Source organism: Pseudonaja textilis, chromosome 4, assembly GCF_049901715.1.
Source record: "Pseudonaja textilis isolate UNSWEBS1 chromosome 4, rPseTex1.2, whole genome shotgun sequence".
Taxonomy (NCBI): Eukaryota; Metazoa; Chordata; class Lepidosauria; order Squamata; family Elapidae; genus Pseudonaja; species Pseudonaja textilis.
Window position 1 is genome coordinate 68,240,926 of NC_141993.1, and position 23,186 is coordinate 68,264,111.

Below are 23,186 nucleotides of genomic sequence, written 5' to 3' on the forward strand. Positions count from 1 at the left end.
ATGAAATAATTGCCCATCATGCAAACATATTATGCAAGATTTCTAAATCAGCTTCATACTGTGACTTGAGATTTGGTGCTTGTGACTTTTGCAATTGTAGTTTGCCACGATTGTCTTACTTACAATTTACTACTTCACAGTTTTTTTCAGTAATTAGCTAGCATTGATTTTCATCTCAGTAAAATTCAGTTTTATATTGTTTGTTATATTGTTTGTTATCCATACCAAAATTATAATTAATTTATATATTTAAAAAATGAAATTGAGGAACTTGAAGGCATTTATTTATCTTAAGAAAGCAATTTAGAAAAAGGCTTACTAAGCAGATATTTTTTTCTTTCTTTCAAAGGCATATTTTCTGTTATGCAGGTATCCCCTCCTCCAAATATTACACCATTTAACAAAGATAAATTGTATAGGACATTATTTTATTTCTTAAATTATTTTTTGAAGGCACTCAATGATTTATAAGATGTTTATTGATACAAAATCCTGGAAAAAAATCTACGTGGTCACTAAATATCATCAATTTGATGGTACAGTTCATAATCAGACAACAATATTCAGCAAATAAAATCTTATTCTAATGTAAAAAACAATGGTATGGCCTTATAACATAATATTATAAAGTAATGCTTATAGTAATGCTTATTCTGTGTTCTTAAATACTTGTGGTAGTAGATTGTTATAAACAAAACTAGGTGCTTCTTTTCCACAATCTGGGGGAAAATTATTTGTGATGAATAACTGCCAGCATTGTTTAGTTTTGTTAATTAAACAAACTTCCAAGTTATATATTGCTTGGTAAAGTTTACATAAGTAATCCAAGAAAGGCAGACTTCCAATTATTCCAGAAACAAGGGCCCCAAGGTTCTTTGAAAAAAAATTGATGCATAAATTTATTGATGCATAAATAGTTTTGTCTTTCTGAAGGTAAAGGGAGTTGAAGGTATTGATTATTAGAGTGTCTGGGAACTAGACCTTAAAAAGATGTAAAATTACTAATAGCAATTTCTGGGTTGAAGATTTTGAAACACCTTTTTCTTTCTAAATCTATAGGATTTCTGAGTGATGTCTACTTATCACTATTACTGGACTTCTTAATAGTCTTTTATTTTTTTTGTATACTTAGTGCTCCCTGCCTTCCTCTAAAGAGCCTTTTTCAGAATTTTTGTTACTGTCCAGTTAATTTTTTCTTAGTGTGAATCAATCTTTGTAGCTGTGATATTAAAAGAAAATGTAGCAGTGATAATTCTGTAGTTGGTTGTTGGTATCATGGGCTATGTGTGATTCCTGATTTATCTAAAACCAAGAATGACGAATTTCTAATAGAAAATATAACTTGCCTCAGAGTGATACAAACTATATTTGGCTGGATTTCTTGTTTATCTACATTGGTGTCTCCTCATCTGTAGTTTCTTTACTATGAACCTCTCTTGTTTTCCTTAAACATTTGTACAAATTATTTAAAAGAGACTTTCTAAATGATTTGCAGAGGGCAAAATAAATGAATGGGTCTAAGCATGCATTCAAGGAAGTCAACCACAAAGTGGTCTCTTTTATGTAAAACAAAATATTCTGGGTTGAACACAGAAAACCATCTCTGGTTTGGCTCAGAGTATAAGGAATTCTAGCAAAATGGAAAGGAACAAAGCAGACAAAAAACACACCAATAATTATGAAAATCTTGATATTCACAGTCTTCTTGTTTGCCTTTCCCAAACGTCTTGTTCTTTTGTAGGACTTGTACAGTTCCTGGCTAATGAGTATGTAGCATACAACTATGATAACAAAATTAATCCAGAAAATAAACTGGCAAATATATGTAACAATTTCATGCCATAGTAGTCCAAAGGAAGATTTTAGGTCAGCACATTTCTTCACATTCTCATATGTTGGCTTCTTGTCTGTCAAAATCATGTTTGGGAGGGAAACAGAAAACATGAAAACCCAGATAATTACAGACAAAATCTTGGCTCCTGATGCTTTGTTAATTCTTGATGATTTGAAAGGTTTGATAGTCTTCAAATATCGATCAATTGTTATAAGTCCAAAAAAAATAATGCTGATGTACATGGTGAAGTAAAATGTGACCTGGGTCACCTTGCAAACAAACCCTCTCAATTTCCAGGAAGTCAGTTTTGCATCACTGAGAATTTTGAATGGAAAGGTTAATACCATCAGAATGTCAGAAATCACTATGTTCTTGAGAAAGACAATGAAATTCGATTTGCTGGGGATCTGGAAAAAAACTCCCATGGCCAAGCCATTCATGATTATACCAATAAAGAAGATAATAGTATATAACAAAGGAAAGAGAACTTGATTCATCTTGCTGTCTTTGGTGCAGTTGCTGCTGTTTTCAGGAGGGCTATAGTCTAGTCCCATTGCAGTTTAATTGCTTTCTACCAAAACAAAACAAGTGCATCAGTCATAAATGTCAGCTATTTTAATTAATGCTTCAATCCAGTGTTTTAAAATCCTCTCTGAATACAAGTAACAGCATGAATACTTTTTCATATAGAACTTATGGTTATAAAACGGTTTTTCAAAGTGATGATCGGATCACTATGTGAGCAGCAGACCTGTCCTGAAACGATGTCCTTCAAATGATTCAAGGTGCAGCTACCAGAAATGCCAGCCAGGACTCAGCCATGCTTGTTATGAATTCTAGGAACTGAAAATCCAAGCCACATGGGAAGCATTAGTTTGGGAAAGGCATTGCTGAAAACAATCTGTATGTTTAGGAATTGCAAAGTTCAAGAAGACCTTGCAAATAAATAATTGGCATCTTAGGTTTACACCTAGGTTTATCTAGAGGATAAGCATATAAAATACATTCTGTTTCAAGAATCCACATAACAGATACTAAATGAAAAACTTCAACCAGTTTTATTGTTATAAATCTGTCACTCAGAAAGTAATGCACTCACATGGAAGAACAATATAATTAACTTGAAGGAATGTCAGTATAGTCAAAAAATAAAGAAATTATGATTGCAATATTTAATAAGAATCCTAATGCTGCATCTCTCCCATAAAACCAAAACAAACAGATTTTGGTCAGCTTAAGAAATTTTTTCCAGCTGTTTTGTATACTTTACTTTGATAGGAAAAGTTAGTTAATGCAAGTGTAACTGGACATACACAAATACATGTGAATGCTGTTTTTCCATTTATTTCAAACACTCATATTTAAGACATGTTTACATTTAAGATGCATCTTAAGTACATGTTTGAAACCTCCGGTTTTATATGTCTTGTCCAAAATAAACTCAAGTAAAATGTGTTTACTCAAAGAAGATGTAGAGTGAATTGTTGTTGGACTTCAGAACAGCAGAAATGTCTGTTGTAGCTAGGATTTTACTTTCAACATTACAGAATTGCAGCAAAACAAAACGAAACATCAATAATCTGAGTGTTTTAAAAGATTAAAATGTATATACTGAACTGTTTGCTTCTGCAAATCATACAAAAACATCTATTGAACAGAATGGAAATGCATACTAAAATTACAATGGAAGATATGAAATTACCTTAAGTATCTGGATTGTCCTTCGTTGGAAAGTTATCTTCCTTGGAAACAAGGATTTCCTAATCTGTTTTCCTCTCTCTTTTATTTTGGATTGATTGTTTGCTCCAAAATAAGCTTATATAGCAAACTCTACCAGCAGATCTTTCTTGAAAAACAGAAGTGATAGAACTGAGTGAGTCAGAGCATTTTGGGAAGTAAAGGGCTTAATTTTACTTTTTTTCCTTTAAACAGCTGGAATATAATCAATTAGAAACCCGATGGGGGGTTTCAACTTTCTACATTTGCTGTCCTGCATATCATAATAGAAGGTTTTCTGATTAAGAAAATAATTTAGTAGCCCAGTCTCATTATTCCTTTAGACTCAACTAGAAGAGCAGCTCATATAAGCTAGCAGAGTCTGGCACTAATCTTTTGATGCAAATCAAATTAAATAATTCATCTGAAAAACAACCAAAAATACTCACCATAATATAATTTAAAAGCTTTTTGGCAGGAACTATGCTGGGTAGCTCAACTACATTAATGAAATGAGTGGCTTTCTGATTAGTAAAAGATAAGAGTACCACTTTTCAGAATGGATTCAATACTGTATTCTTTGTGCATCTTTTATTATTGTGAAGCCTTGTTTTAGGATATAATCTGTTGTGCCAATTTGTAAACCCTGCAAATGATCTACTAATATTTTATATATATATTATATTATTATCAAGATGAATTTTCAAATTTTAATTGAAATGAAGAAAATTTGTGCATGGCCGACCATTATTATGTTGGTTGGGATTGTTGGAAGTTGTACATAGGAAGCTTTATGATGAAATATATGAAATATATACATTCTGAAGAACCCTCCCAATCAGATTAAGAGTAGCCCCAGGTTGGGTTCACAAAATGTTCAATGCAGGATTTTTTTCTAAATAGTTATTTTCTTTGAAATAGTATTTAAAGACTACTGCTTCTATACATAGAGGTCTTCACTTTTGTGTTCATGATATTTTTGAAGCTTGTCCTCTCCTCCCCTCCCCTTCTCTCCTCATATTCAATCCTGAGTCCTGGTGACTTCATGGACAGATCTATGCAGTTTTCTTGGAAAGATTTCAGAAATGCTTTTCCATTACTTTCTTGTACAACCAAAAATAACCCATCTGGCTCCTATGCTTAACGAAGGACTAGAACCTGTGCCTTCCTCGCTTCTGTTCTATCATCAGTAGCAGATTGCATGCCTTACTATATTATACTCTTCATTGGTTTTAATATGCATGAACTGAACATAAAGATTTACTTGTGTATTTAATAGTGATGGTGCTGGATTTGTACCTTTGCCCTGAGCATTTTTGGTTGATTTCCTCTTTCATTGTGGTCTTCTACATTGGTTGAAGCATCCTGAAGATTTTGGGAATGTTCTAGGGCAGGGTCTTAACCCCTAGTCCATGGCCCAATACCAGTACACAGCCTATTGGGAACCAGGCCATGAAAGATGGTGGATGAGCGTGCAAACATCCACTTGCACATATCACAGGATTAGGTTACAAGAACAAAATCATCCGGTCCCTACCCACACCAGTGCTGCTGCCACCACTCCCAGTCTATGAAGCCAGAAAGGTTGGGACCACTGTTCTAAGGAAAATAAGGAACTTGTTTAAAATTACGTCTTTCTCCTGCCTTTCATTAAAGTATTCAGTGGATCAGAACTTCCATTACTGAAATAATGTCAAATCCAATATAATAGCTATTTTAAAGTAGTTACAGTAATTACTTTTAGGAAAGGGTCTGGTTTGCTATTTTAGTACTGCAGATGGAGCTTACTTCCATAATTCCCAGACAGTTTGTTCTTCGTAGAAAAGCCACACAGAAATACTCTTTTGTAATAATTCATTAGAGAAGCGACCGTACTTTATTTATTTGTCAATACCTTTTGTTTCTTTTCTGACTAAAAGGATGAATCATCAAGTCATGAATATAACCAGCGCATGATACTTCTTTATGGAGTTGGAAAGGAACGTGAAGAGGCCAGGCATCAACTGAAGAAGATTACCCGAGATATTCTGAAAATCCTAAATAAGAAAAGCACTTCTGAAATGAGTGGTAATTAACTAGCTGTTGATGCTTATTTTGCAGTGCATAGAATAGCACAGTTGTGGGTTGAGAAGGGGCATCTTAATAAAGTTCGCAAGTTTTTAATGACAATTATGCTTTTGAGAATAACTGTTTTAAGACTGCTGTGAAGCATAACATGTAAAGCAATTATAAGTAGCTTGCACCAATATGAACTGATACGAACTTTGTAAGATTGTAAATTGAAACACATGGTTTTTTTAAAAGAAGTGGAGGGTTTTCCACACCAGATTGCAATGTAATTTCATCTTCTTGAATATTCTTCTGAAATATATTTAAATAGAGATTTTTTTAAAAAAAAGAAAATAAAATTTGCTTTTTACATAATATATGACTTTTATTTACTACAAAGCATAACAAATATATGTTTTAGGTGGTGACGAAGGTCAAAAAATCCGGAAGAACAGGCAAGAGGCATTTCCAACTTTAGAGACTGTATTTACAAAACTTCAGCAGCTCTCATACTTTGACCAGCATCAAGTGACAAGTCAGGTACTTCTATGCTGCCATTGATGACAGAAATTGCATTGAATTTAGAGTGAAATATAAAATACATACAGTATAAAGTGGAAGTTGTGGAGAGAAAAAAATCACTAGATGAACTGCTAGATGAGTACAACAGGGCTAAATTTATGAAAGCAAATGTGTGTGTGTGTGTTTCTGGGTATACAAAAAGGATTGGACTATAAGAAGATGCTGGAAAGTGGATTTTAGATGAGTGGATAGTAAAAAAGAAAACATTCCAGACTAACTTACTAAACTTACTAACTTTTGAATCACATTTAATCATTAGTTCATTTAGAATACTTTAAATGGCGTTTTCCTATGTCATTTTAAATCACAGTTGTTAGGAACTTAGAGTCTTGATTCATATTATAATCATCATTAGAAAATTAGCCATAGCTTGCATGTTTCGTGAATAGCTGGAGGTGTTTGCTTTGATGCCAAACACAAAAGAAAAGAGATATAGCAGCATTGCAAGCTATTTCTGTAATATGTTAATTGTATTTCAGAAATGCAATAGAGTGTAAATCAGACATTCTCACCACATAAAATCTTTATGGTGATGTTGAAACAAATTAAAAGAGTTTAAAACTGTTCTGGGGTTGAGCTAGGAAGAATGCCAGTGCTGGTACATTTCTGTCTTTTTGGACAAAAGATGGAAAGTGAAATTTTGTACTGACTGCAAAACTTAACTTGAGGAAAGTATGGCAGGCTGGAAGAAGAAACTGCTTAAATTTGGAAGATGCCATTGTTAAACTTCATGTGAGTTAAGATTCATGTTTTCCACTAAATGCCATGAGAAAAGCACATAGGATGACAACTGAGTTAGCAATTATGCAGGAATGTTACAAAATTACAAGGAATGATGAATGAATTTCTAATTGCAGACCAAGAATGTAGGAGTTTGCAGGTTAACTTTAACTTTAAAATCTGCTTTTTAATAAAGTCATTAATTATTATTGTTTTGGGTAGATAGAATTAGGTAACATTTGTACTCATGTTTTTACTTACAGCAAGAAAAAATTTCACACAAATGTGAAGTAAAAGTAGACTCCTACTTTTTGGATTTGTAAGAAGTAAACCCATGAATTATGGCAAATCACTTCTATATTATGTTAGGAAAATGTATACATGTATTCATTAAATCACCAGGAGTTTAGCTTTATTTGAAAATTTGAAGTAATAATAATATGATCTGTAGCAAGAAATCTGTTTAATTTCAGAGACTTGATTAGAATTATTTTGTTACTTTGGAAATAACGTTACTTTTTTAGAATACGACTATTGTGTGCTCATCATTTAGATGACTTTTCTAAATATAAATGACCATTTCCCACCTACTGCAAGCATTTTGATTTATAGATAAACTTTAAAATTTAACAGTTTCCTTATGTCCATCATATACTGCAATGGATTATCTATCTATATCTATATCTATCTATCTATCTATCTATCTATCTATCTATCTATCTATCTATCTATCTATCTATATTGATTTATCATACAACTCCAGGCAGGGTTGAAAATATATATTCAAATCTCCTATAACATAGAATAAAACTCCCATCTCCCAACCTCATTAAAATACAGTATATTAAAAAACAAATAGCAGCAGCTGAATGACCAGGGTCCAGAACCTTCTTGGGAGGAAAGTATACCAAAATATTGGGGACTTCTAAAGAGTAGGCCTAACTTTTAGTCTGTTTCCCCCTTTCTCATAATAGCTTATCAAGCAATACAATCATAATAAAATGACCACAAAACATTGAATATTTGCATAACTGAACTTGCCAAGTGATATCCCTTTCAAGCAGAATGCTCACAACTACAATATGTATTTTTTCATGCATATATGTATGATTTTGAGTCTTGGCTCTTAGTGACATTTTAGAGCAGTGGTCACCAATCAGTGGGCCGCAGACCACTGTTGTTTTGCAAGAAAATTTTGGTGGTCTGCAGAGAAATGTCCACCCAAAACACCCCCAAAAAGCAATTAATCCAATCTGTATGGGATCACAAGACTGTGCCACTCACATGGCCCACCCATCCACTGGCTCCCACACTTTGGACGAGTGCAAACCTTGCCTTGAGTAGAGCTATGTGAGCTGGAACTGGAAGGTAAGACCATTGATGTGTGGAGGGGAATCTGCCCCAGGGTGGCTTGCTGACATTGGTGGGAAAGTCGGTCCCATATTCCAGAAATTCAGTACTCACGGACTGACCCTTTGATCATCTTGGAGCAGCTGCTCCTCCACCCAGATGCACCAGCCTGCCATGGACTGGAAGAGGTGCTCCGGGATGACCAAAGGGCCAGTCCTGTGATTACTGCAGCTCTGGAATATGGGGCCAACTTTCCCACCAATGTCAGCAAGCCACCATCATTCAAAATTCATATTAGTGGTCCATGGGATTTAAAATTATGAGTTTGGTGGTCCCTGAAGTCCAAAAGGTTGGCGATCCCTGTTCTAGAGAAGGACCTGCAGTTTTCTTTGCAACAATTTTCAGAACTGGTTTGTTATTCCCTACTTCCTAGGGCAAAGAGAGAGTCACTGCCCCTAGATCACAGCTGGTTTTCTCTATGAAGCAGAACTAAAATCTACAGTGCTTTATTTTTTTAGCCCAGTGCTTTTAACCATTATATCAATCTGATTGTCATTTGAATTATTTAGATGAAAGTATACATTTCTATTTCCTATGAAATAATTCTGTGGAAATAAGTGTTATGTCCTGCAGTTTCATATTTTCTCCAAGAAGATAGCATAGTTTATTATATCATGTGATATTATCTGGAAGTCATTTCATCAATAAACAGAATCCATTAAAATATACACTGTAGAAATAGATTTCTTTTTAATGCATCCAGCATCCATCTTTTTCCAGAGGTTCAAAACATCAACTCATTCATGAACCCTAATTTTAAGATACAGACTTTTTGTAGAGGTTCAGTTTCACCTTGGGCTACAATTTGAAGGTCTGAATTAATTTCTCTAACTTTATACCTGCATCCCACTCCTTACAGTTATGTGTACGTGTGCTTGCTAATTCTTTGCTATACTGGTTCCCACAATGCTTCACTTTGCTAATGGGTCTGTTTGTTTTTAAACAGATCTCCAACAATGTTCTGGAGCAGATTACTAGTTTTGCATCAGGAACATCATATCATCTTCCACTAGCTCATCACATAGAATTTATCTTTGATCTAATGGAACCTGCTTTAAATATTAATGGACTTATTGACTTTGCTGTTCAGGTACCTGAAATGAAATTTATATATACATCTTTATTTAAATTATTTTATTCCAACTTTAAGACCTTTTAAGAGAAGTACAAAATATTTAAAACAATACTTTCAACAATTGGATAGAGACTTGGTAAATTCCATCATCCCATTTTATTAATATGGAAGTCTCTCTCTCTCTCCTCCTGTGCTCCTAGCCAGTTTTAAAGGAATAAATGCAAGATATTTCATGATCCATAGAATGTCCACTTCCCAATCAGCAGAATTTTATTCTACATTAACCACATTAGGATCTTGTAAAATAATTAGATGTTAAAAGATAGAAGAAAAGTATTCATTCCAAATTCAGCTGGTCAGCTTCAGACACTATAGCCCTAGGTACCTGTGTCCATGGGGAGAGAGTGGGATCCAAAAAGGCAAGATAATAGTTGTTGCAGCAGCATGATTGAAGTCCTCCACTTTGCATGTTCATGTGACATCAACCACATACTAATGTAGTGGGCTTTTTTTTTTTGCCTCTTCCTGTGAATGCCAGTGGTATTGTGATAGTGACTTTAGCAATAAATTTGCAAATGCCAGTGTGCATGCATTTCAATGGCATGATAGCTTATTTCCATTCTCAGCTAAAATAAGGCAAGGTTTCTAGTACCTTTCAAATGGTTTTCGCTCCTGAAGCCAGGAAACTGTATAGTGTTTAAGAGTAATAATTACAATACTAGGCTCTATCCAACTCCAGTAATACAATTTTTCATGCTAAGAAATACCTAAATCTAGAATTTGTTTCTTAGAGTTGAAGTATTTTAGATTCACTTCACTTTTACATACTTTAATGATTAGGAAATATTTTTTGAAAGAGAATAAATAGAAGTTTGTTCCAGATATAGAACTTTGAAAGAAAAGTCAAAGTCTTCTCAGCTGAGGGAAGATCCTTGTAAATTACTGACTCGCCTGAGGGTATTGATATTCCTGTTCAAAATCTATTACATTTTTAATGCATCTCTTTGAAGGAAAAGGGATTGCAACATTGTATGAGCATTTGTATATCACAGGAAGCCAGAATTATGGCCTTCTAAATTATAAGCAATGAATATCAGTGCAGGAATGTCAAATCAGTGTGATGATGCTTTCTGACTCCCAAGTGATAATGGGAATATCTAAAACACACAATAATATAGATCCATATAAATCCATGTTATATGAATGGCTTCAGCTGTGGTTTCTTGAACATGTCATTTAGATCAATAATTAAGTCTTTGTTGTTCTTGGTTGAGGTAATATTCTAAATAAATTACGTATACAACTATATATAAAAGAAGGCCAGCACACTTCCTTTAGTGGATGTGATCAAATTAGTGTGCCGTGGGTACCTTTTGATTAGGATTTGATTAGGAAGCCAGATTTTTCGCTCTGTGAAACTACTCTATATCTATTTAAATAGTTCAGCAATGACAAACAACTACAATGCAATTCTGTGGAATTTAGATTTAGAGAGGAATCCTAAAGCGATATTTAACCTTTTATTTTAGCTGCTGAATGAGCTGAGTGTGGTGGAAGCTGAACTACTACTGAAGTCATCCAGCCTGGCAGGAAATTACACAACTGGACTGTGTGTTTGCATTGTAGCTGTGCTAAGGCATTATCATGCTTGCCTCATTTTGAATCCAGATCAAACTGCTCAGGTTTTTGAAGGGTTTGTAGTAGTTTTTCAAACACTACTTAGTTTTATAATGTTAGTATGGTCAGTTTGTAATTAGGATGCAGTATTATTTGAGAGTTCAATGGGAAATTTAACCCCTTCATGTAATCAGAAAGACAGAAACTTAATAGAATTAGATTCAAATACTCATTGTTTTCTTAATCTAATAGATTTTAAAGTGCCTGAGATAGCCTTATCTCTCAGCTAATGACTTCTTCCAAGATAGGCAGTGATCTGAGAAGGAATATCTGAATTCTAGTTTAATAGATACATTTACAATGTTTTGGACAGAATACATTTCCACATATATGAATTCTTGGTTTTATATATTTGAATTCATTTTTGTGATTCTATAAATGTTACTTTTATTACTTTTTATTAGTCTTAAAAATAATATATAGATAGATAGATAAAATCAAAAGATATAGATAGATATAGATATTCTTTTTAGTTATCAGATTAGTCTTAACTAAATTTATTGAAGAGACTGTGTATTATGGGTTTCTGAGTTGATTGATTTGCTTATCAGCTATTATAGCTTAGAGCAGGGCTGTCAAATTCCCAGGCTAGATATGTCATGCACTGGCCACATCCACGCCCAGTTTAGCAAAGGGGAAAAAAGTTCCGATATGTCACGTGACACCATTGTGAGTATGTGAGTTTGACACCCCTGGCTTAGAGATTATTAAAACATTTGTAATATAGACAGATCCATAACATAACTATGCTGGGTATACAGAACCTTGTTTTAGGCTAAGGTTGTATCTAGCTTTAGAGTTAAGTTCCAACAAGCCAATATAAATCTAAAGTTGAGTTATATAATAATTATTAAGTAATGATATACACTTGATTTCATTACTTCCCATGCACTTGATTATTTACCCTATCATCACGTTTACAGTTATAATTTGCTGGCAACCTTTGAAAAGGCTTTACAATAGAGGGTCATAGATAGCTCCAGACACATAAATTGCAGATTCTTCATCTGTTTTGTACACAACTGTATTTCTAGAATTAAATATAAATATTATTCCTTGTTTTGGAAAGTCATAGTAGTTTTTAAGACCGTATTCAATTCCATAGTTTTAAATCATGTGAAAGGACAGTACTATGACTGACTTCTAATTTTTAATAATGAATTTATCTTTCTATAGATTATGTGGTGTTGTCAAACACATAGTCAATCCATCAGAATGCTCTTCTCCTGAAAGGTGTATTTTAGCCTATCTGTATGATCTCTATGGATCCTGTAGCCATCTTAGAAGCAAATTTGGAGATCTTTTCAGGTTAGTAGTAACAACTTTGCTTTATATTCCAACTAACCTTCATGCAATAATCCTTCACCAGTCTGATATCTTTCAGATGTACTGGATCTACAGCTCTGGGAATTGGAATTAATAAAATCAATCACAACACACCTGAATGTTAAGAATTATATTCAGATATAGCATATAGGCACTTCCACACAAAACATTTTATATGTTTTCAGTAACAATTTCCTATTACTGACATTTTTATACATTTTGCTGAGTCTTTACTAACACATTTTATATGTATTTTCCTAATACCTATATTTTGTATGTACATACACTTACCTGTTTTAATGTGTGTTCTTACAAATAAATTGTTTCTAAGATATAACAGAAATATTTCTGTCTGGCATTTGATACACCTATTCCTGTGTTCTGCTATGGATACTTTTATTCCATCCTTGTTTATCAATTGACCTTACAGTAAGAAGAAAGCAGTAAATGATTTTTTTAAAAAATGGTTAGAAAGAGACAGAATTTTGGAATTTTCTGTTTAATATTCTTGACATATTTTTCTATTACTTGAAACTTTCTCCCAAAAGTTGCCCACTGGATTTCTTAGGATTTCAGTTCTATACATTTCCAGGCAAATTTCTCATTATGAACTGTGAAACCTGTATAGAACTTGGAGAAGGGAACTGTAGTATAAGACAAGTTACATTATTAAAGAAAGGATTGCATAGCATCATAATTGATTTCAGTTAATATTTTACTTCAACCTTTTTCTGTTTTCTAATAGATTCACAAATAGGACTGATTTCTCTAAGATGTTTGCTCATAATTAAATGTATAGCTATCCTAATATTAATATGTAGCCATCCCACATAAAATAATTCACTTCTGAAAAAGGGAATATGAACTAAGAAATTGTTTTTTAGAGTTTTAGCCTTGCATCTGTTGACCGCAGTAAGGCAAGTCAACCTTACTTTTTAAAAATGACTAAGGTCACCTCAAATCTACTTTAATATATATAGTTTTATATTAACTGACAATTTAATTATAAAAAGACTGGTTATCTTGCTCTGAAGTTTTAATTTCCTGGGAAAGTATTATTTAACACCCACCTCAAACAAGAGGGGGTATCGAAGTGAACAGGTATATTGCTTTTGCTATATCACACAGATTAGTTTTTTCAATAAACTTATAATGTACAGCTCAAAGTAAACATTTTACAATTTTTTTAAATGTAGAATCTGATGATCTAATAACAATTTTTCAAATGAAGTTCTTACCTCTGTTTTCCTTGAAGCATATGCAGTTTTTATACAATTCAGAACTTAAAATTCTATGACTGCCTATATATTCTATTATTCATTTTGATCGAAGTTCCTTTTTTTAAAAAAGAGCTCATTTTGGAAATGAGTTATATTATCTACACTTTCTAAAGCTTCTGGTCATATTATGAAAAGCCAAGCATGATCTTGTAGTGCCTGTCTGCTGTGCTGAATAATACTTCTGCAAATCTCTTAAACCTTCCACTATGGACAGGTTGCTTAAAGGAAACTTAAAAGTATTTCCTAAAAGTTTGCATGTATTGAGAAACCAAGTGTTAACTTTTTCCTATTGCTTTAAAAAAATGCTCTAAAGTTGTGTGGAAGGTATTTACTGTGGGTCTTTTAATTATTATTCACTTATTATAGTTCTAAGTAGTACGAAGGGACAAAATATTTTTTATTTAGGGCAATATTAATTCTTAGCACAGCTTCAAAGTCAAAGTCAACACTATAATCCCAAATTATTTTGTGGCATGAAGTGGAATTAAATGTCTCCATCCCAAGTTTTTTATATATATATTTCTTTTCTTCATCTGTCCACCATTATTACCCTGTACTATATAAGGTAATCACTCCTAAAAATTAATGAATGTATAATAATGGTTTTCAGATCTTACCTGCCTTTCTATATTGTTTTGTTGGGCTTCATAAATTACAAAGATCAACTTTGTAAACAAATGCTATAAATGATAGTGTCCCCACAAAAAAATTATGAAAAGCAAGTCAGAACTGTTGTAAGTTGAAAAGACTAGAAATATTGATGCTATATCTAGAGAAAAATTAATGTATTGATCCAATTTGTTTAAGGAATAGCGGTGTGACTTCTTTTACATATGTGTGAAGAATGTGCTTCTACCTCACAAAAGAATGACATTATCATGCATTGGAATGTTGCTGTTTGTCAGCTTATTGAGAGATGTATGAATGTGAAAAAGACTTTTGATTGTTGATTTAGAATGTATGATTATGTAAATAAATGTTTGAATTGTGTTTAGTTATGAAGGTTGATAACTGAATATTTCTGAGAATCACTGAAATGTTTAGAAAGTGGCTCAATATGGAACAGGAAGTAAGATAAGGCTGTATGATGTCTTTTTCATTGTTTAATATAGTGATGAAAAAAATGTTGGTGGATATATCATAGGTGTTTGTAAACAAGCCTATTTATTTACTCAATATGTAATTAATTTCATGGTATTATTTGATAAGCTGAATGATTTGTAGTGACTATTATGCTACAAGTGTATGGATCTAAAAATCTATCATAGATAAAAGCAGTTTTATTTGACCCAGGAAATTAAACGAACAACTAAACATTATACATAAATGGCAGAAAGCTAAAACAAATAGAAATAGAAATGTAGTGGATAGTAATTGGTCTATTGAAAGGAATAGATATTTATTGGAATAAATGCAAGTAGTTGTGTGTAAGCATATATTTCTTCCAACTTTATTATAGGAAAGTGAGAATTTGGCAAATGCGGTTGGGATGATTTGCTTAGGAAGTGTGTATAGTAAAAGAAGAAGAGATAGGGTCTGTAATGCTGAATGAATGTGGACTAAATACAAAAATGAATGACTAGTATGAAACAGGTGCTGGAGATCTGGTAACAGAAAAGAATAAATAAGGATCAATTACAAAACAAATCTGCTCATTTATGGAAAATAATTAATATGGTTGTCCATCTTGTAATACAATTCTGGGCATCTAACAGCGGTACCATATATATAACAATAAAACAATGAAAGAAAGAAAAAAATAAGAAAAAACAGGTACTAAATCAAACAGCTAAAGAAAATCGCACAGGACTGAACTTTACTATCCAAGTCATAGATGTCAGATTATGCACCAGCTGTCTATGGGGAAAAGCTATCAAGAGAGTCAAAGATAAAATGTCAGCCAGCCCAAGAGCTAAACCCCAAACCATTTTTGTTTGTTAGAGTTTAGTTAGAGCCAGTTCCTTTTGACCCAGACCCCACAGCCTCCAGGTACTGGATAAACCCTGGAATTGTAACATTTGCCCTGCCAGGAGTAGGTATCATCTGAATACTGATTATACCTAACTCTGTACTATTTTATGATTTTAGTGAGCAATTTCATGTAAATATTAACAAGGAGTGGTGAGAAGCCCAAAGCCTAAGGCAACATTCTGCATAGGGCTGACTCCTCGTTCTACCAATTGGTAGTGGCCACAGGGGAAGGAGGAGAACCGCTGCAGAAAAGGGCCTTTGACATTTTCTGTAGTCAGTCCAGAAAGATACCATTGTTAATGCTACTGAAAGCTGCTAAGACATCCAGGTCAGATGCACCATCTCCATCTCAAGCTGTCCGAAGACCATCCACAATCACAACCAATGTTCTTCCATATGATACCCTAGCTTGAACCCAGATTGAAAAGGGTTCAGATTTTTTATCCAGGTATCTCTACAGCTGAAACCAATTTCTATCTCAACAATCTTCCATAAAAAGAGGTTAGAGAATAGATCATGTGTTTTCCAATACAGTTGGTCCAAGGATAGCTTCTTAAGGAGTGGGTGTACTACCAAGGATATATAAGGGTGAAGAGAAAGGGGAAGACCAAGGATTGGGATAATCAAAAAGAGAGGGATGAAAACTTTAAATAATAAAAGGCAATATATGAAGCAGTGTATGGATGATTCATAAAGATGATAACCATGAGAAGGTGTTAATATGATCTAGATTTAGCTAGATTCGTCTTGTCTCATACCTTTAACTTTTCTTTTCTTACAGCTTTTATTCCTCTTCTGTTCTCTACTTAATGTTAGTAATCCTAAAATCCTAAAAGGGAATAGTGTATATAGTGTACTTTATGTGTATACATAAGGTTCATGCTCCCTTTTCTAGTGATCGAGAAATATTCTCTGTGCTTATACAGGAGAATTCTATACCTGTTTCAAATCATTAATATTTTAAAACTCTCTTTGCATCACTGCCACATATTATAGTACTGTGAGAGTTCTGTTATGCATAGTATACACAGAGTAATAGATAAGTTTCCTTCTGAGTTCTGGAAGGAGAACTTTATAGAGATTTGTACCATTATTTTATGGTTATTAGCATCACAGCACTGAAGTTTTGTAATCACAGAAACAACTAATCTGCCTGCTTTCAGAAAATGTGTTGTAGTCAAGGGTAGAAAAAGTAAAAGCTTGAAAAAATAAATAAAAAGATTGGTATGTGTTTATAAGCATCAGAATAATGTCATCCAATTTGGAATGCATTTTGAATCATACAGCTGCATTCATAATAAACATTTAACCAAGAATATTTCTGAAATGGCCAGATGTTAAGTAGGATCTGTAAAAGGCTCCAAGGGGTCTTTTAAATATCCAGGGGTTGAATGTTCATTTGAAATACTTTCTTTTACTAATTAGAGCAGTGGTCCCCAACCTTTTTGTACCAGGGACCAGTTTCACGTAGAAACACTTTTTCAAGGACTGGCGGGGGGGGGGGAGACACTTTTTCAAGGAGGGGAGGGGAGGACTCCGAGTTTGGTGGTTTGCTTGCAGATGCTTCATTGCTAGATGTTGTTACCTAGTCGGGTAATAAAACGTCTGCCAGCAAACCACCAAGTGCAGGGAGGCTCAGGACAAGTCCCTGCAGGATGGCTGAGAAGCCCCGCCTCTCAGCCCTGCCTCCCTCAGCCTCATCCCTCAGGTGTCTGCCTCGTTCCTCTCTCAGTCGCTCTCTCGCTCCTCCACCAGCCCAGGAAGAAACTGCTTCAAAGAAGCCGGCAGGGTGGCTTTTCCTGTCGGCACAGCTCCTCCGAAGTGCCCGTTCACCCCCACCCCTCCGCCCGCAGTTCAATCCAGTGCTCCGTTCTGCCTGCCTGCCTGCCTGCCTGCCTGCCTGCCTTCGTTTCTGGTTGTTTCGGAGCAGCTTCGGCTGAGTAAAAGAGGCGAATAGTTATTATTCTCAGCCAAAGCTGCTCCGAAACAACCAGAAACGAAGGCAGGCAGGCAGGCAGGCAGAACAGAGCACTGGATTGAACCGCGGGCGGCTGTGTGGGGGTGAACGGGCGCTTCGGAGGAGCTGCGCCGACAGGAAAAGCCACCCTGCCGGCTTCTTTGAAGCAGTTTCTTCCTGGGCTGGTGGAGGAGCGAGAGAGCGACTGAGAGAGGAACGAGGTGGGAGGAAACCAAAGCCGCTGAGCCAGAGAGCAGGACAGGCTTTGGTTGCTTCCTCCCTCCCCTTCTTTCATTTGTGTCCTTGATCCCTGATCCCAGCAGCATTCACTGAAGGCGAAGAAAGCAACCATTTTTATTTTATTTTTATTTTCTTTGCGGCCTGGTACCAAATGATCCATGGACCGGTACTGGTCCGCGGCCCGGTGGTTGGGGACCCCTGAATTAGAGGATTCTGTTAACGTTGATGTGATTCCCCCAGTATATCTGGTATGGGGAAATTTCCATCCTTCTAAAACCTCTGCAGCAAGATTTTGCCTACATTTGCAGCCCCTCTTATTTCTAGTATGACAATGTTCAAGTTGTTTGTTAGAGAGAATACAAAGCAGATAGACAACTTCATGTATGAAATCATACCTCAGCCATGTAGTCATACAATCCTTTGACACTTGATTTAGGTATATTTGCTATGGATTTTTTTTCTTGAATTAACATGGGTCATATGTTATTTTCCTGCTTTTGAACTTGCTATTGAAAAGTCTTCTTACATTTTCCCTTGTTGTACTGCAACATCTTAATCCATCACTCAGGAATTGACCAGGATTTACTTGAGTTTGAGATTCATTGTTATTCATGTTTAGTAGACAATATACTGCAAGTGTCTTTAACCCTCAGTTTGTGAACCGGTACCAATTGGGAAGAGGGTCACAACAGTGGCAGGCGAGTGTATGAAGCTCCATTTGTGCAAGTGGCACATGCATAAAACCATCTTCTACCCACCTGCCACTGCTGCTGATCCATGGAGCTGGAAAGGTTGGGGACCAATGATATACCTTTGCAATCATGCAGTTTTGGCTGGTTCAACTATATATTTTGTGACATCTTTGAAAACTGGAGTTTCAATTCTTCTCAGTTATTTTATATGTACAATGCTTTAAGAGCAAGTGTTGCAAAGTAAATTGTACACAGTGCTAATTAACTGCATAACTTTGTTTTGTATGAAATTGTTGTTTTCCTTGCTTGATTATTTCTGTTTCCTTTCTTATTTTAGTAGTGCCTGTTCAAAAGTAAAGCAGACCATATATAGCAATGTTCAACCTTCAAATTCCAATTTGTTATGGGATCCTGAATTCATGTTGGATTTTATTGAGAATCCCTCCATTCGCAGCCTTAAATATTCAATGTTGGGCAAGATTCTGAGTGACAATGCACCAAGTCGCTATAGCTTTGTGTGCAATGCACTAATGAATGTCTGCATGGGCCATCAAGATACAGACAGGTAAGGCTATTTTCAAACATAAAGCTTCTTATTTAGGAAAATTTCACAGGCACTTACCCATTGGGGTCTGCAATGAAATCAAAACAAGAAAGATAGATAAAGCTACACAAAACTAGATGTGCTTCTTTCATTTGTCATTGCATTTGTTCATACAAGAACCTGACATCTTGCTCTTGTCCTTCAAGGATGATGATTACTCTCTTACCAGCAGGTTTTCTTGCCATGGGCTCCCTTCCTTAATCTCTGTTGTTATAAGATGTGCTGACAATACTTTCTATAAAAATACAGCAAAAACAAAATTGCATATGAATAATTTTGACATAGGAATTCAATCCTATAAATTTTATTTCAAAGATTAAAAAAACGATGAAAGCAGACTGATTGGGCTAAGAGATTGCACCTCATTGGATGGACCAGGTGCAGGTTTGATAGTTGGGAGCACTGTGCTATGGTGGTCTTCTTCTTCCTCAGAGGCTGAGTCCAGTCAGTGTTGACAATGGAGGGAGAACTGGTCATGCCCTTGGCCACTGAAATGGTATGTGAGAATGACCTTAGGAAAGGAGAGGAAGAGTTGCAGCCTAGACAACTATCATGCAAAAAGTATCTCAGCTCAGAGAATGAAGAGGGGTGTGTGAAGTGTCTTGAAAGGGAACCTAGAGATTTAGTTTTCTGGAAAGTAAAAGTAGAGGAAGAAGAAGCATTTACAATGTACTATTAGTGTAATGTTATAATAAATGTGGTGTGGAGACAATAACGTGGTCCTCAACACCAATAAGACCAAGGAGCTTATAGTGGACTATAGAAGGAACAGATCAGACATCCAGTCCTTGCTTATCAATGGAGACTGAGTGGAGCAAGTGGCCCGTTTTAAGTTTCTGGGTGTTACCCTAAAAGAGGAACTGACCTGAGGTGCCCACATTGCAGCCCTAGTTCAAAGGGTCCAGCAGAGATTATACTACCTGAGACTTTTCAGAAAACAACTGAATGAAAAACTGCTGGTGACCTTCTACCGCTGCACCATAGAGAGCTTTTTAACATGCACCTGTGTATGGTTTGCCAATTGCACAGTAGCAAATAGGAAAGCATTCCAGAGGGTTAATGTCATTGCCCAGAAAATCATTGGTTGCCCACTCACCTCTTTGGAAGAGCTTTATAGCTCCCACTGCCTTAAGAAAGTTAAAACATTCTCAAAGATCCATCTCATCCTGGGAACCCTTTTTTTGAACTATTAGCATCTGGCAGACCGTACAGAATAATAAAAACAAGGACAAATAGGTTGAAAAACTGACTCTATCCCAGGGCAGTAGCTCTTTTGAATTCTGCCGTATAGTGCAGTGTTGGTGTGGTGTCGGGGGTTTCTAGTTCAATGTGTGAAGAGTGAAGGATGTGTGTTTGTTTATTTTCATAGTCATGGTCATGATGTGCACTAAAGATGGTGTTTGATTTCGTTGTACGAGGTGCAATGACAATAAAGTAAACTAAACTAAATGTATTATTAGTACTCATGGTTTGTGCTTTTTGTCTGGACCACCCCAAAGGGCTGACAGGTCTTCATGATGGAGTGCCCCAGGACTCTGTCCCTTTCTTTTTAATAGCTACATGAATTGGGTGAGGTCATCAGTCAGTTTGGGTTCTGGTATCATTAATATGTGTATGTACACTTCAAATCCAGGCCACCAGGTGATGCTTCAGTGCTTTGTCCCAGTGCCAAGGTTTGCAGCTCTGAATGGAAAGGAACAGATTTAGACTTAGTCCTGCCAAGGCTAAGTTGCTGTGGATTGTTTGGGCTCTTGGATCTAGGGATTTTCCATGTTTATTCTTGGATAGAGTTCCCCTTCCCACATTCAACACTGTTGCACAATCTAGGGAGTATATTGACCTCACAGCTTTTGTTTAAATGGCAAGGACTCCTGTGGCTAAGAAGAACTTTGCATAACTTAAGTTTCATGTGGTCTGTTAGTTCTGTCTATTCCTGAATCAGTAGGTTGTTTAGTCAGTTATTCATGCCCTTATCACTTCACAATTAGGCTGTTGTAATGCACTGTAATGGGGCTGCCCTTGAAGACCACTTAGAAGCTGCAGCTAGTTCAGAATGCAGTAGTACAAGCAGTCACCCATGTGATATAACTCCAAGCTGAACTGATTGCCAATAGCTTCTGAATATAGTTCAGGGTGCCCATAAAGCCCTTCAAAGCATAAGTCGAGGGTATCTCTTGTGGTCTCTGCCCATTTGGTATCTGTTGATTTCCTCAATTAAATGATGCCATTTATTGAGGACCAGAAGGTATGACTACTCTGTCATGGTGTCTGCCATCTGGAATGATATTCCCTGAGAGATGTTTATATCCCACTCTGATGGTGTTTAAAAGTCTTTAAAAACCTGGGTCTTCTCACAGGACTTAGAATAGGGTGTTTGTGAAGCTTTGGCTGACTGGTTGTACAGCTTGTCCAGATGTTTAGGTTATTTTGTTTTTCTATTTTAAATGTAAGTTGCACAGAGTTATTCTGGAGTCAGATGGGTTCTAAATCTGCCAAATACATAAATACATAAGTAATAGTTTTGACATTCTTTCCTCCAAATTCAAAATTGTGTAATCAATATATTACAGTATAATATAATGGTACATTTGCTTTTTCTATATAAATATCTTTTTGAAAGAAAATCATGCATGGAAAATGTCCCTCATGATGTAAAGTTTTCCAACAATTCCATCACCGAATGGGTCCATAAATTGCCCTAAATTCTAATGTGCTTTGTGTGCCTTAGCTAACCATGAGGAAGGAACCAAGCATGTCCTATGGGTTAATTTGATATGTGAAGCCAATCACTATAAGTCATTCAACCAACATTTTTAAAACAAAACTGTGTCTTAGCATGCTGCTAAGAAATTGACATAGAGCAGATGCTGGAAATTGCAATTTTACTTAAAGCTCATGTATCTTCCTATAAGGTATTCTGGTATCACCATTGGAAGATATCAGATTGTTTAGCAACATTGCAATCTCTTGAATTTCAGAAATTTCTGAATTTTTTTAGATAATCCATCTATTTGATAATTGAGTGGTAATATTTTAAGAAGACTCTTTTAAATAGCTGATACCCAGAATTAACTTAAAATTATATATTTTAATTCCAATATTTTACATTGACACAAGGAGAGAGTCATTTTTCTCTTCTCCTTCATTGCACATTTATTTTATCTAAATATGTTAATAAAAAGAAAATGTGTTTGGTTGCAGACCATTGGACATGGTAAATATTTGACTGCCGTGAAACTGTTGCCTTTTACTTTGTTACTTTGTTAGGTTTTTAAAATTTATTTTTTGTTTCCTAGAATTAATGATATTGCAAACTTGTGTGCAGAATTAACTGCTTGCTGTACAGTCCTAAGTTCAGAGTGGTTAGGAGTCTTGAAAGCCCTTTGCTGTTCTTCAAATCATGTCTGGGGATTTAATGATCTTCTCTGCAGCGTGGATGTAAGTGCAAAAGATGCACTTAAGACGATAAGTCTGATTTTTATTTTGCATGGTGAATATTTGTAGCTTTCTTGTATAATAAAAAGGCAAATGATTATTTGATGTTATGCTTCTTACACATTACACAATATTAGTTGTTAATTTACATGAATCATTTCTCCAATGTTTTGAGTTTTCATGAGAGATTTCAGGAGAGATTTTACCTGATACCAGAGTATAAGGGAAAGCTGAAGTTTAAGAAACCTGCAACTGTTCATTGAAGTCCAGGACTTTTCTCCATAGAACTTTTTTTTAAAACACTGAATGAATTAACAACATTTAGTAGAAATAGTGGAATGATTACAGTTGAACTGAAATAGCATTTTATGAACACCTTTATTCTCCTGGTTAGGAGATAATTTCCCATTGACAAGGTAACTTGTCTTGACATAATGCTATAATAAAGCTATTTCAGTGCAGTAGAACACGTATAGTCTGATGGCAGCTGGATGTGTCTACCTGTCATGTTAATTATGATGTAAGTTACCTTAGCTGCTGAACGCTATTACTTTGTATTGTTACTTTGTATCTGAGTTGTATTACCTCTGTACATCAATAGTGACTTCACACTTTCAG

At 35.2% G+C, this 23,186-nt stretch overlaps 2 protein-coding genes across 5 annotated transcripts in view; one reads left to right on the forward strand and one right to left on the reverse strand.

Annotated features, from left to right (window-relative positions):
- Positions 1-23,186, forward strand: part of MED12L (mediator complex subunit 12L) — a 188,167-nt gene that overhangs the window by 121,793 nt on the left and 43,188 nt on the right. For all 3 annotated transcript variants that reach the window (XM_087933317.1, XM_087933318.1, XM_087933319.1), the window contains 7 exons: positions 5,470-5,617; positions 6,021-6,139; positions 9,258-9,401; positions 10,916-11,079; positions 12,240-12,371; positions 18,867-19,094; positions 22,430-22,571. In XM_087933317.1, coding sequence (XP_087789443.1) covers positions 5,470-5,617; positions 6,021-6,139; positions 9,258-9,401; positions 10,916-11,079; positions 12,240-12,371; positions 18,867-19,094; positions 22,430-22,571 — 1,077 coding nt within the window. The remainder of the gene's footprint in view (positions 1-5,469; positions 5,618-6,020; positions 6,140-9,257; positions 9,402-10,915; positions 11,080-12,239; positions 12,372-18,866; positions 19,095-22,429; positions 22,572-23,186) is intronic.
- Positions 492-3,668, reverse strand: P2RY12 (purinergic receptor P2Y12). Of its 2 annotated transcripts, none has more exons than XM_026701622.2 (2): positions 3,537-3,668; positions 492-2,677 (listed from the first exon to the last, which is right to left on the reverse strand). In XM_026701622.2, exon 2 carries the CDS (start codon positions 2,386-2,388, stop codon positions 1,390-1,392), a length of 999 nt encoding a protein of 332 aa, XP_026557407.2. In that variant the 5' UTR covers positions 2,389-2,677; positions 3,537-3,668; the 3' UTR covers positions 492-1,389. The 2 variants fall into 2 exon arrangements, with proteins under 2 accessions (XP_026557407.2, XP_026557408.2); XM_026701623.2 differs by having other exon boundaries at positions 492-2,405; positions 3,537-3,614.